The sequence below is a fragment of the Anguilla anguilla genome, chromosome 3, assembly GCF_013347855.1.
Source record: "Anguilla anguilla isolate fAngAng1 chromosome 3, fAngAng1.pri, whole genome shotgun sequence".
Classification (NCBI taxonomy): domain Eukaryota; kingdom Metazoa; phylum Chordata; class Actinopteri; order Anguilliformes; family Anguillidae; genus Anguilla; species Anguilla anguilla.
The window spans coordinates 54788804-54803805 of record NC_049203.1 but is presented as its reverse complement, the minus strand read 5'-3'; the positions used below and the strand labels follow the sequence as shown (position 1 = coordinate 54803805).

General features: G+C 46.0%; 1 protein-coding gene across 1 annotated transcript; it reads right to left on the bottom strand.

The window, feature by feature from the left end:
• Positions 1 to 4355: 4355 nt before the first annotated feature.
• Positions 4356 to 14351, bottom strand: lpar4 (lysophosphatidic acid receptor 4). The gene is made up of 2 exons (XM_035411194.1): positions 13822 to 14351; positions 4356 to 9196 (listed from the first exon to the last, which is right to left on the bottom strand). Exon 2 carries the CDS (start codon positions 8959 to 8961, stop codon positions 7900 to 7902), a length of 1062 nt encoding a protein of 353 aa, XP_035267085.1. The 5' UTR covers positions 8962 to 9196; positions 13822 to 14351; the 3' UTR covers positions 4356 to 7899.
• Between the last annotated feature and the right edge of the window lie 651 nt (positions 14352 to 15002).

Here is a 15002-nt window from a genome sequence, read left to right as displayed (position 1 = left end):
TTCATTGATAGTATAACTGCTGATAGCAGCAGCAGAATGAATTCTAAAGTGTACAGAACCATCTTATCTGCTCAAGCTCAACAAGATACCTCCAATCTCATTGGACGGTACTAAACAAAGAACTACACACGACTCCTTTCATTTACATAACATTACTGTAATATGTCCCAAACAGTATGGTTCCCTGAAATGGGGGCTAAGAATCAAAAGTGCTGTAATTTCTATATGGTAAAACCAAAGTGTAAAAAAATACCCTGAAATAAAATCTGAGATTGTGCACTTTACCCACATGTGAATTGTTTGATTACAAATCTAAAATTGTGTAGTACAGAGACAAATTTTTAAAAAAATGTATGATTGCATAATCCAATGGTTATGAAGCTCACTGTACGTGTATGTGTCTGTGTGCATTTATGTGTGTGTGTGTGTGTGTGTGTTCAATAAACAAAAAGCCAAATCTGTCAGAGAGATCTGAAACAAGTCATTATTTCAGTTAATAAAGCTGCAAGCACAGCAAGAAACACGATGTTGTGGAGTTCATTGTTTTATGATAAACAAAAAGCAAAAAAGAGGAAATAGAGGAATAAAACACAACTTCCCCACATGAGTTATTTGCAGTCCTTGCATTACCACAGATACACCGAATGCATGCGCATTGATCCAGCAGGGCATGATGGGACAGAGTGTCCAGCTGATCACCGGAAGCAGGCAGATTACGTTGCTTGCCTTACCTGTGTGAGGCTGGCCAGGTCAGCCGTAGTTCAGAGTGTTCTCACAGATTTTTTTCTCTCTCAGGTATAGAAGGTTCCTTTTTCCAGTCTCTCACTTTTCCCATAAAGTTGTAACGCCATTAGCAGAAGGTCATGGACTTTGTAGAAAGAAATATGCATTTCAGGCAAACCGGCACAATGTCCCAGGCTCCTCCAACTGCAGTATCCAGCTAAAACATTTATCTAGGCATTACCAACTAATCAAAATGCAGAAACTATCACCTCCAACACACACACACACACAATCACACATACCCACCATTTCTCTCATCTACCATTCTATCTTCCTCTCTAAGGCACGGAGACAGGTGCATAGCACATCTCTGTGGCACTTTATTTGGTGCTATGCTCTCAATGACTTAATGACTATGTGAAATGCATAATAGTATGAGATTTCTGACACTAGTCATAAGATAACTCAATATATGTGTCATTACACTAGTAAATATATATGACATGTCTTGACAACTTTCTTATGACACATCAATCACTGTGCACAAAACATTCAGAATCGATATTTTTAAAGTAGGATTAAAGTTTCAGACTGAAGTCCAAGCAGACAGCTTCATTTAGGTTTTGGTATATGTGACTTCTAAAGCATGTTCCGCAGCCATTGAGTGCAGCAATAACAGCCTATCATAATGTGGCCTCACTATGAAACGCTGTATGGATCACTTCCCGTAAGTTGCAGCACTGTAGTTGGGCACAAGCTTGTAAACAATGTGGGTATGAGCCTTGCAGCGCGGCGAACAGAGTATCTGTTCCACATTCTGCCGTCATCACCGCAAGTGATGTAACTGGGGCTGAGGACCACAGAGCTGGCTGTGGTCGGAGCAACGCTCTTTCAGAATGACACAGAAGCAGGGCTGGAACCGAGTGCCTGGTGTCACGCGAGGTCTCCCACGCTCTCCCTCATGCAGACAGCGCACGCGCTGCTGCTGGCCTGTCCGACACGCGCTTCTCTCACTGCCGCTTCTGAGGTTAGCACACAACGTCTCACACTGCCTCATATAAATCACTTGCTAGTATAATTCAGGTTGAGGTTTCACCTTTTTCAGAGGCGGAACTGCAATGTCTGACAAAGAAATCTATTCTCCAACTGGTCGATTGCAAGCCCTGTTGCCCAAGCACTTAACTGCTATGATCAGATGCCCCATACAGCCTAAATGGTAAATGGACTGCATTTATGCTTCTATCCAAAGCGCTTTATAATTGATGCCAGCCTGGGTGAGATCCCTCCTTGGCCAACCTCACGCTCTAGCCATTCATCATACAGTGCTGTGAAAAAGTATTTGCCCCTTCCTGATTTCCCCTATTATTGCACATTTATCACACTGAGTGGTTTCACATCTTTGGACACAATATAATATTAGGCAAAGGCAAACTCCCTCTGAAGGAATAGCATACTTCAGCATTGATTGTGCTGGTTTTCTGTGTCGGAACAGGGTCACTTCTGTTTCCCTTGGCATACTCACAAACAACCACTGACCCGATGTTCTGTTTCTGCATTCTTCTGTCATGATATATGGCAGGGAGGACTGCTCTCGATCAAAGAAAACACACAGTAAAGATAGACAACAGAGAAATGCAGCATAAAAAGAAACAGTGCTGCCACCTATTGATGCTTTTTGTCATTTCAGCTCAGAGCAACAAGACATGACCGTTCTTCCACCACTGGGGGGAAATGGTGTGTAACGAATACAGCACTCCAAAAAAATAAAATAATAATAATAATAATAATAATAATAATAATAAAGAAATAAATGCCATTTAGACCTGAATGACCATGCAGTCTCATAAGAGGAATGGAGAGATTTCCACACCTGACTGCAGAGCAGCCAACCCTCGACCCTCATTCTTCTGAGGTTCGCTTTAATAGCCAAGATTCTTCATTCTTCATGTTCTTTGCCTGTTTTTAATCCTCACAGGAAGAACACTGTTTGGTTTGTAGGAATGCTGTGGGAGTACGCGGCTCCTAAACTGTGATGAGAGGCCCACGCGTGAGGAGCTCCAATCCCGCTGGGTTTGGAGCGACGCGCCGTCCGCCTGTCTCCCCGGGTTCCGCGAAGGGGCGCCCGGTCAGATGGGCTGCAGGGACCCCGCGGCCCCGCCCAGAGAAGGAACATCTGCTGCTGTCTGGGCCCCAGGGCTGGGTAATGACATTACGGAGCAGTACACCACATCCCTCTGCATTAGGTCCGTGCCCTGCCGCAATTTCTTCAGAGGACACCACAGCTAATGCTATTTACTTCTCATACGCACCAGGCACGTAGTGGCAAGGATTACTGTACATATCGTGTGCGTGCACTCTCGTTGAATAAGTGTGCGTGCATACAGAGAGTCGATGCTTTTTGGACAAATTTTCCTCTAAAATTGATGAGGTCAGCCAGATGGCTCTTCATCCACCCCAGCCTCTGTGAAGGAGGTTGTCACAGCTTATGCAGGCATACAGGAGATGCCCAGTAGTGCAGGCATCACTGCACTGACGTCTTGCAGTCAGAAGCACCACTCGGGAGCCCAATCTGTATCCATATATCAAAACTAAATCTGGCTGATTATGTCACAGAAACCTGACCATGCACATTGATCAAGTCTGCTGAGGTCTATGTGTGATACCTTCCTAATATGAACGACTGAGTGTCGATCCATTCTCATGAGCTTTGAGTTGTTCTTGTAGGCACCAAGTTGAAAACAGAGGCACATAGACACAAAGAATTTCAGTAAGTACACTCATAAAACTACAGTGATTTTCTTTATTCTATAAAAAGATTGAAGATTTTAACTTTCTTCTGATAAAGACAGTATTTCAATGTTTGATTTTTTGGCTATTTATGAAAAATGGAGAGCAGACCTTTTTTTTGTAAATTTTACTGCTGGGACTCCAAAACAGAACTATCTAGAGCTCAGTAAACTTTTATAGAGAGCTGGACAGAGAAACTGACATTCATTTAGGAAATTCTCCATTCCTTTTCCCCCAACCCCTTGGGGCAGGAAGACCCTCGATCGCTGAGTCTTGGGTTTTCTCTGTTGACACAAACTGTGATCCGCAGGAAATGGTCTTTCTCAGACCCTCCTGCCCTACAACGTTCAAGAGAGGTGCGCAACGGCTGCACCAGCACAGTCCAGCATGCCTGAGCATTTCCCTTCTGAAGAAGTCTCTGTAGAACAACTCTGAAGTTTCTGAGATAAAACTCATTTTCAAGTTTTTTTTTTTTTTATAAATATGTACACGTTCTTTACAAGGTGTCTCTGGTGAGACTGAAAAATATCCAGCAAATTCCTTGAGGAGCATGATTTACATGCATTTACAGCATGGCCAGTAAACAGGAAATAACTCTTGAGATGTTTCAGGAGGACTGATTTAAAACCCTTGGTTTTCCCTGATGTCAACACATGGATAAACCATGGTTTCTGACAAGCGTATTAAATGAACAGATAGATAATGAATATTCCAGCTTCAACTATAATAAACTTTGCTGGCCATCACCCCTGTATACACCAACACGCACACACACACACACACACACACACACACACACAAGCACGCAAACGCACACATAAAAACACAAAAAAAAAGGCAGGAAATCACAGATGGAGGAATTTTAATGATAATAAAGATGACATCCTGAAGTTGTGTGAATGTGGGGCTTGCTGTCGTGTTACTAATAGCAGCTGTGGGTCAGAGCCATATTTACCCTGCATATCTTCGTACGCCCCACTCACCCAACTCACTCATCCACCCCCGACTCTGACCACCCTCAGGCTAGGCCTGGGAAGGTCAAAGGTCAGCATTGTGTTCAAAAGTCACGTTCCCGTACGTCCTGTGTGTCTGCCTCTGTATTCCCCCTCAGTTCTTCTTTTTCTTGCATGTCCAACAGAAAAATCCTTTACCACAGTGAACTCTCCTTCTGCTGGCCTTGCTGCCCTGTCCAGTCCCCAAGTGGCCATAACATCCCCTCTTCCCAAACTTTAGTGATGGGACAGTGAGGCTTCATGAACTCTACAAATGGATGGAGGCATTGCATGTGTTACGTGTACTGCCCACCAAACATTGTGTTTCGCTATTCATACTGACATACAAATTTGCCACTGACAGAAGCCATTAGCTCTACTTACAATGGAATCTGTGAAGCGTCACTCACCCCATCACTACTAGAACCCCCTTCCTCCCCTTTTCCCATCCGCCCACCCCCACCGGACCACTCTTGTCTCCACAGCCCCTTTCTCCCTCCAGACTCGGGGGAACTGTGCCGGCTTGGCAGGCAGATGCCAGTGCCACTCAAACACACTACCCGTGAGGAAAGAAATGGCGGCTGATATTGGGTTACAAGATAAACCAGAGGCCCCGCCATCGGTCACCCACACAGCAGCTGGAGTGTGCTGCTCCCCAAATCCAGCCCCCCATTACTCTCCCAGCATCGGCCTATCCCGTGTACAATATTACAGTGTCCCATACAGCAGTTTACCCGGTCACTTTGAAGGCTGGTCCCATTACACTCGTTTGAAACCTGGCCTGAGCAGCAGGACTGCCGCCATATCACATAAAGCCGCTAACGCATTCTGCTCATTTTAGCGTTAACACAGCAGCTAAACCACAGTTCAGCTCATTTGTTTTCACTAATGAGGAAACACACGATTAAAAGTTTGAAAAACAAAAATGTTAAACGGTAAAAACAAAGTCCTCCCCCTTTCACCTTCCTTGGCAAGTGGCAGATACTGACTAGGGTGGGGGTGGGGGCGGAGGTGAGGGGCTCTTAAGTTAAAAGGCCATCCCACTCCTCCCCGGCAGACTCATCTGCTTTGTGTTAGGCTGCCCGTGTGGAGCCGTCGTGTTTGACCGCCAGTCCTCAGCACTTAACCCCCCCATTTCTGGAGCACAAGCAACTTAAAAGGGACTAATTTGAAATCCACCAGCTAATCTAATGAACCTTACGTGCCAGAAAAAAAAGTCCATAACAACATATCTGGGAGCATTAAGGCAGCTCTCAGGACCCGCCGGTGATTAGGCTAAAGACCCCTCTTTCAGTGCAGGACAATGCTCCACTGCGGTCGTCGTAACGAGCGCTCGGCCAGGGGAACACCGTGGGGGCTTCTCCGAAACAACAAGATTTCTTTCTTTTTTTTCTCTTGCCTGGTTTGCATAAGAGCCGCGCTCCCGCATTCGAAGCACGCTCAGTTCAGCAGCCTGGCACCGCATTGTGCAGCCCTGCACGTCGCGCCAGCTCTGCAGGGGAAGGGACATACAGCAGTCGATTCTGAGGTCAAATGCCAGGCCATTCCGTTGACTTTCCGCCCAGCCCCATGCCACTGTATTAATGCCGTGGTGGGCGAGCTGGATGCAGTGGTAGGCCTCAGGCATTGACGTGAGTGGGAACAAAGCACGCCAACGGACTAGGATTCTTTAAAGGCTATGATCCCTCCTCTGAAGAACATGCCATGCCCACCATGGAACTACGCCCATCACACAAGCATACTCACGCACTAGCACACATTAGACACACAGAAGTACACATGCAGACACACACACACACACACATACACACACACACTTGCACACACACACAGGACTTTAGGACTTCAGGACTTAATTATCACTGCTGTGCAGAATACAGGACTGATGACTGATTCCCACAACGGTGCTCCATTTTGTATGTGGGGGAAAAACAGGCTGTCACTAGGTGTAGTGTCCAGCTGTAACGTAATTCTTTCACAGGTCCACTCAGCGAGGTTTCTGTGAGTCATTTAGAAAGCTACAATCAGAGCTAAAATAATTATCCACATGAGCAGCACTGGTAAACTACAGTTAACTCTGTAACCCTTTCCCTGATTTCACAGTGAGGCATTTCAAATGAGACACACTCACAGGCGTAGGGGGTGGGCGCAGTGAGAGACCCAGAGCTAAAGCCTTCAAATGAAACATTTGTTTTTTTCAGATTTTTTCCTTCTTTTTGCTTTTTTAATAGCTCTCATTCCAGGTCTACAAGACAGACATTCACATAGACATAGAATTCCACATTGAAAAGTGCTCTTTTGTTAACAGCAGACGCTTGTTTACTACAACTGTGGTCTCTTCTGACAGTTCTACTCCGGAACAATGATCTATTCCGCATCTGAACACAGCCGCCTCTGTACACAGTGTCTTTTCATATGAACAATATAATACAATTTATTAGAATACGATACAAAAAGATCACATAATTAAAAGAGAAACAAATCCACAATCCAGTGTGCAAGTGTGTATGTGTATGTGTACGTGTGTTTGTGTGTGTGTGTGTGTGTACGTGTCTGTGTGAGTTCAGTTAGGGGGATAAAGAGATTAAGATTGTGTAAACAGACTATTTAAACGGAGGAATTTCGCTGAAAGATTTGTTTAAATGAAAATCCTATTTTTTCTCTCGAACAGAATAACTGTTCAATAACATGCTTAGGGAACGCAGATCCTTGTAGACCAACATAATGAATTTAGTCGTATTTTATCAAGTCACAGTGCTCACGACAACACTTTGATGCCACCTCTGAGGAGAGATGACTCTAGAGAATAAACAAACCACTCACCATCACCATCACTCACAACCACCTTTTTTCAAGGCAGGACAGCAACAGTAAAATTATAAACAGAATATGGCAAATATCACAATGGCCATTGGGTGTTCTTGGATCTGAAGGATATGGTGGCAGCCCATATCTACGATTAAACAAATTTTCATTCACCTTTGACCAGATTGTTTTATTTTTATTGTTGTTCTTTAACACTGTAAAATCCTCGGCATTGCATCAGAGTAAATTTAAGACTGGCTCTGTCAGCTATTTTATGATCATTAAATTTTCACAAAGAAAAAAAAAATCTCTTAAACAGAACAGGACCAAGAGGCCCTAAACACTTGACTGGCTAACATCAGAAAAAGAGAAAAAAACACAGTAGTACATCTATAGCACTTAACATTCTGATAACACTGATAAAACTCCTTCCTCCACAGCCTGGTTCTCCAAAGAACTGCACTTCAAGACACCCACTGCTTTGATACTTCTGGTTTCGGAAACTAACGACCACGGCTTCAAAGGCAATGAGGAGAAAAGCCAGCCAACTGGTAACATCTGTTTAACCCAGATGCTTCCCTCCCTCCCCTATTCAGAAATGCGTCTCAGACACCAGGTCCTTGCCATTGCTGGTCTGCCTGTGGGCCTCCGAGGACTCAGTGTCATTGGTCTCCTTGCTGGAGAGGGGGACCTCACTACGCAGGGTGTTCTCCTGCTTGAACTGGGTCTTGCCCGTGGTCAGAGACTTCTGGAAGGACTCGGAGGTGAAGTAGTAGACGACGGGGTCGAAGCAGCAGTTGAGCGTGGCCACGCAGAGCGTGATGGGGTACAGGGTGCGAGCGAAGCGCTCCAGCCCACAGTTGGCCAGGGCCTGTGAGCGCACCATGGCGTAGAGGAAGAGGATGGAGTTATAGGGCACGAAGCACACCACAAAGATGGCCACGTGTACCACAATCATGCGCAGCACGCGCTCCTTGTTGGTGCCGATCTGGCAGAGCGTGGCGGGCTTGCGCAGTGTTCGCAGCACCATGGACGAGCAGCCCAGGTTGAGCAGGAGAGGGATGAGGAAACCCACCACCTCGATGAAGATGGTGATCTTGGACAGGTAGGTCTTCCAGGTCTTCTTGGAGAAGCCCTCGAAGCAGGTGGTGCTGGAGTTGGCCTGGTTGGTGGTGGAGAAGAACGTGACGGAGATGCCCCCGCCCAAGATGAGGAGCCAGACGGCGGCACACACGATCCCGGCGTTGCGGCGGGTACGGATGGAGCGCGAGCGGAACGGGTAGACGATGGCCAGGAAGCGGTCCACGCTGATGCAGGTGAGGAAGAGCATGCTGCCATAGATGTTGGTGATGAAGGCCGTGCCCGAAACCTTGCACAGCCCGTCGCCGAAGGGCCAGTGACGGTTGACGTTGTAAAAGATCTTGAAGGGCAAGGTGAAGACGAAGACCAGGTCCGACAGGGCGAGGTTGGTCATGAAGAGCGTGGTCTCGTTGCGCATCTTCATGCGGAAGCAGAAGACGAAGAGGGCGGCGCAATTGGTGATCAGCCCCAGCACGAAGACCACGCTGTACACCACGCCGTACAGGTTGTACTTGAAGGAGTCGTCGATGCCGCAGTCCTCCATGCCGCTCTCGTTGAGCGCCAGGCTCGCCATGGCGACGGCGCTGAGGCGGAGGCTCGAGGTACGGCGGCGGGAAGGGGAGGGGGAGGGGTGGACGGACAGGCCGAGGCTCTCTCTGAAAATCCCTCCCCTCAGCAGCGGAGCTCCCAGACGTGCTCCTTCCTGCCCATCGTGGGCTCGCAGGCCGAAGTGGCGCTGACCCCCGTGCTTCCCAGCAGACCAAACACAGCGCCGCCTGCCCCACGAGAGCAGCGACAGCTTCTGTTTCCTGCGGAGGGGGAGAAGAAAAGGCTGGGATTAGCATGTTCCAGGAGGCCCCGGCAAGGGCACAGGCCTTGCTGAATTTCACCTGTCGCTGCCTCTACCACATCAAAGGAGGCAGCAGCTGCGTGTGCTCCCTTTCCACCTCACCAAAGAGCCCTTAGACCTGCCCTAAACCCTGAGGTCCCATGCACTATACCATCCCTGTCCAGCCACAAAAGTGGCCTGTCAGCATGCTATCCCATACTCCCTTTCCCTGGAAACAGACGCAGTGAAGGAGACGCTGTGAAGCTGTGGTCAGCACTTTAGACAAAACTCCTGTTGATGGAGGCTGGAAGTCTGGTGGGTGCACCGCTGCCACATTTATGGTTGCACTGTGTGTGTGTGTGTGTGTGTGTGTAAGTGTGTGTGTGTAAGTGTGTTTGCATGCACGTGTGAGTGTGCGTCTGTGGTGTGTGCATGTGTGTTTGCGCGCGCGTGTGCATTTGTTTGTGCCTGAGTAAGTGTGCGTGTGTGTCTGTGCGTATGCGCACATTTGTTCGTGCAGGAGGGAAGGGTGTGACTGGCTACATCATAATGAGGTGGTGAAAGCGCCAAAGGTGTGAAGCCCTCTGCTGAGTCTAACACAGTCACTGAATGTGTGCACCCACACGCACTCAAGACATTCACACACACAAACATAAACGCACCACTGATAATATTTTACTCATAGAGCTTCTGGAACACTGTGTGTCCATAAGTTAGAGAGTGAGACAGAGAGTGAGAAAGAGAGAGACAGCCTGCTGCTTGTACCCCTGCCTGGCATACATGTCTGACATCCATCTTTGTTCAGGGGATGAAGGGAGTCCTGGAGAACCTTCACAGCACAGGAGGTCACAGAATAATCTCATGTTCTCAGTAACAGTACATGCAGTTCTACACCCTTCATCTGAAACCCAGGACCTCTCCAGGCTATGACAACCTATGATTACAGGTGATTTGTAGTGTGTGGTAGAAATGCAGGAACGAAACTTCACTACTCCTGTTCCTGTGTACTAAGAACATGCAGGAGGAGTGCGCTAAATGGACTACAATTAGATTTCTGCATTCGAAAAGTACCCTCTCGCAGGAGAAGAAAAGGCCACCATGCGTTTCTGATCAGGGTGCATTAAGCCATTAAGGAGGACCTAATGGGTCATATAGGAAAGAGCTGCTGTGTGAATAGGTTGGTCCAGATGCATGGAATGGGGCAGGGGGGTGGTGGTGGGGATGGGGGGGTGGGGGGCGTGGAGGGAGCCACCAGGCTCGTCTGAGGTCTTGCGCTCCCATCCCGCAGGGCTGGGGGGATTATTTGAAGTCGCACAGCCTCTCCCAGATCAGATGACTCAAGCTAATCCATTCCTGCTTTCCCTGCGAGAGAAATAACAGCGGTGCTCCAGGGGCACTCGTCTTTAAACGAAACAGCTGTATCGCTTTCAGAGACAGATCTAACCTTTACTCCGACCTGTAGGGTGTGAGAGAGACCGAGGGCTGTATGTGTGTGTGTGTGTGTGTGTGTGTGTGTGTGTGTGTCTGTGTGCGCTTGTGTGTGCGCTTGCGTGTGTGTGTGCATATACACAATAAAAACAGCAATAAAAAACTGTCCGTGGATGTTAATGGACATGAATAACTGAAAATGGCTAATGGCATGAGGCAGCCCCATGGAGCCACTGGGCCAGAGAGCAGTCGGCTGTGAGTTTGGCAGCAGCACAATCATAGGAACTCACTGTCCTGTCCTGACTCGCCTCCATTACCAGCACATCAGCACATGACCCCCATATCCCCTCCCCACCACACCCCTCCCCAATTCCCTCATGGAGAAACACAGTCTCAGGTATCATACACAGCGTAAGGGGGTGGTCTCATTTCGCACTACAGGAGACGGCAAAGTACAGACGCTCCAAATTCAGCCAACATGGCGGACCGGGGTCCTAGATGGTCCCTTGTGTTCCCCAATACCTCCCTGTGGCCCTGTGCTGTTTCTGCTCCCCTGGTCTGTAGCTCTTCCCCCTCGTTTGACAGAGGAAAATCCCCTCTTTATAACCCGCCCCCCCCCCCCCCACTACTGTCTGTCTTAAGTGCTGGTCCAACTCTCTTCCACCGCAGTCCATCATGCACTGGGAGCTGGGGCCGCGCACTGACATCTTTACTGGGCTTTCACACGCCTTCCACAAAGCCCTCACTGTAGCGCATGCTCCCGCGCCGCCCGCTCACAATACAGCGACTGTACTGCCTGTACTTCACAGGCCGGCCATTCTTCTCGCACAGTCCAGCCCTGACACAGCCTGCCACACAACTCCTTTCATTTATTTCACCGGAGTCTCCTGCTGCCCAGTTGGGTTGAGCTCATCATGAAACGCTTTAATTCGACCACCTTCGTGCGATGGCGGCCAACGGCGGTCCAGAATCGAGAGCAACAGCCGCCTGAGCCCCGGAACACTGCTTCCAGCTCTCCACCTTCAGACTGGGAGTTTGTGAGCCTCAACCCTCACGGAAAAAATCGCATGTATTCAAAAACCATATGTGAGCATCCATCATGTGAAGAGTACACAAATGCGAGCTATAAAAAATAATCCCACTTACAAGACGGAAGCAGAAAAATGTAACCTGCGCCATTTCAAGTCATTTGCTTTGCTTTCACGTGAACATTTTAGTCCACATTTTAAAAACTCATGTGACGTATGAAAATATGAGGATGCAAATGTCTCAATGTGACCTATTTTGTTTTCACATATGGAAATTATAATTCACACGTGAAAAAAGCCAATCATATGTGAAATTTTCCAGTTCGCATGTGACATCATCTTATCCCATATGAATATTTTAATTAACATGTGAAAATGATAAATTCACATGCAGAATTGTGGTTTTCATACATGAAAAGGCAAATTGATGATTTGATAATGATATTTTTTGTAAAGGAAGCTAGGTGAGAAGTGCTAATCTAGCTGTGCCTTGTGCAAATCAGGCATTTAAAAAATCCAAAGGAGGCCAGGGCAGCCATTTTGCAACAAGGCATTTCTGTTACCATAGTTTTCAGACAGACCGTAAAAAGTTGTAAAAAGTAGCTGATTGTTTTTCACAGTACAGTATGGCAGTAGTGGTATTTGGAGTAAATCCAGGTTAAGCAGCACTTGCTCGTGGTAAAGAGTTAACAGTTAAACCGCTGCAGTTTAACTGAGGCGCCCACAGGCAGCCTCTCTCCCCCTCTCTGCCTGTTAAGACTTACTCCGGATCACAGCCCTCTTTGTTAATTGTGTTATAACCGTGGAAACAGCTCGGCCTGCCCTCTTAACTACTGTAAAAAGGAAGTGCAAAACAGTAAATAACACACGGCCAACGCTAACCCTGGAGAGCGTCTGCACTCCACCACATTTACTCAAACATGATAAGTCCTCCTGACACCCGGCGGAAAAAAATTTCAGGTATTTTAATACAAGTGTCTTGGGTGAGAAAAACATGTTGCAGAGAAAATATTTTCTAAAATGTTATTTATTTATAACGTCCCTTGTAGCATAGGTTTCAGCATCATATAATACTTGGCACTTGAGATGAAGACCAGAGACTGAATTACCAGGTCTTAGGAGAACAAGTTAGTATCTGGTCACTGTGGATAAGAATTTGACTATGTTTGTCAATGTTGGACACTGAACAAAATGCTTTCTCGCAGAAATCTACAAGGGTTTCACTTTTGTGCTGGGGCTTCGTGGATGTCTGTCAAGGGTGGTGTGTCTAGTAAAAGCCTCACACTAAACTGCAGCAGCTTTAAAACAGCCTCAGAGACTTCATGCTGTGGTTGTTTTGTTATTATTTTCTGTTAGGTCGTGGTTTTTTCTTTGGTTCCTTGACTCATTTTCGCATACACACTCATCTTAAATGCCACTGCTTCCAGCACATGACAGAAACACTGAGCTGGTACTGGGGCCACAGCTGGAAACTATGGCGCGGTCACACCAGGCGCCTGAAATGATCACTATATTCCCCTTATGAGGGAAATTACCGGACTCAAACAGGGACACTGCCGCTAATCAAAACAGCTGCAATGAGCAGAACTTATTTACTACAAAAAAACATTGACTGCTCCATCCAAAAATTTTACTTCAATTTTTATATCAGTTTTATGTGATTCTTTATTTAATCTGAAAAGCCACTGCAGTTATACATAACTACATACAGAAGGACCAGTGACATAGCCATAAACATCCATCGTTCACACCGTACATCCCGTTCACACAGCAACTGAACTGGTTCATTTCAGTGGTTTGCATTTGTTGTGATTTACCACAAAACTGAGATAAACTATAGTTCATCCAAGACTAATTTTGTGGTTTCTCTCTATATTGATATTTCTAACATTAGAGAAGTTTTGTTTTGTTTGATGTTCCAGTGAATAACCTTTTGACAACGATTCATCATTCTCACATTCAAAACAACACGCGAAGTTACAGGCCACTCTGTCAATTAGCTTGTAGTTGAAATATGACAGATGTACAAGTAGTAGCTAAGTACATACACGCTAATATTTAAAACAAATACAATCTTAATTTTGTAGCCAATTAACATCTGCCAGTCCTAAATATTCGTTAAGCGTTGTATGGGATGGTAAGTACTCACCCTCGTCGGCGCCGCGAACCTGTCAGTTTAACACGAGTTCCATAGTCTGCAGTTCTGCGAACAGTAAAACCAGCGAAACTTAAAAATGAGGGGAAAAGCGTAGTCTCCTTTTCCTGACAGGTGGGTCAACCTTTCGAAAATGCTCAGTCTTTCCGGAAAATAACCGCAAATGTGAAACTGAAAAAATAAACAAGTAATCCAGCATTGCCTGTGCCAGCATGCAAGCGCATGTATTTCCAATTCGCTTGGCTTGACAAGGTTTCAGCTTTTGCGCAGGACGGAGTAAGAAATTATAAAGCGCAACATTGTTTCGTTACATTGTGTCTGCATGCGTGTGTGTGTTTGAGTGCGTGTAAGCATGTGTGTTTATGCGGCCCCAATGTATCTGACTTTACGCAAAGCTACATTAACGGTTTCCACTGGCACAGGAAACGAAACAATAGCACCTCGGTCTTTGCTGGAGAGGAGGGGGCGAGGAGAGATTGAGCCTGAATGGAAGCCTGTCGGGAAGGTTGGGGGAGGAAGGGGGTTGGTGTCATCGTCCGTGGTTAAATAAGGAAGGGGGTGCTGTCAAATCAACCAGACCTGGTGCTCACAATGCGTCTCTGATGGAGTATGTATTCTTTATTTAATCAATTTGTGGTGCTCCGTGGACATACAATGCAAATACAAAATAAATAAATAAATAAATTTCACTTTGTAAAATACAAAGGAAATTAAATAGTTACTCCATTAAGATGTGAACCTAGTATCTGATTTTAGTCTGAAATTCATTGTATAAAATGAACTTGTATTGCATTTTAACTGGATATTGTGTTCACTTATTTGTATTGTATGACAGTTGTATTTGTCTGTTTGTATTCTTGTGTTATTGTTGTAACAATTTTTATGCTGCTTTCTTGGCCAGGTCACTCTTAAAAAAGAGATTTTAATTTCAACGAGACTTTTACCTGGTCAAATAAAGGATATATATATATATATATATATATATATATATATATATAATGTGAGAATCAGACAGAGAATGAGTCTAATTCTGTATTGCAAAGCAAGCTAAGATGAAAAAACTTAAAGATGAAAAAGAGGTGGTGGTTGGGTTACATGGAGAAAATAAACCCAATAACACCCAGGGTGTGTTTTTAAATTGAGTATTTTTAGTGTATCCTTAAATAATATAGTTA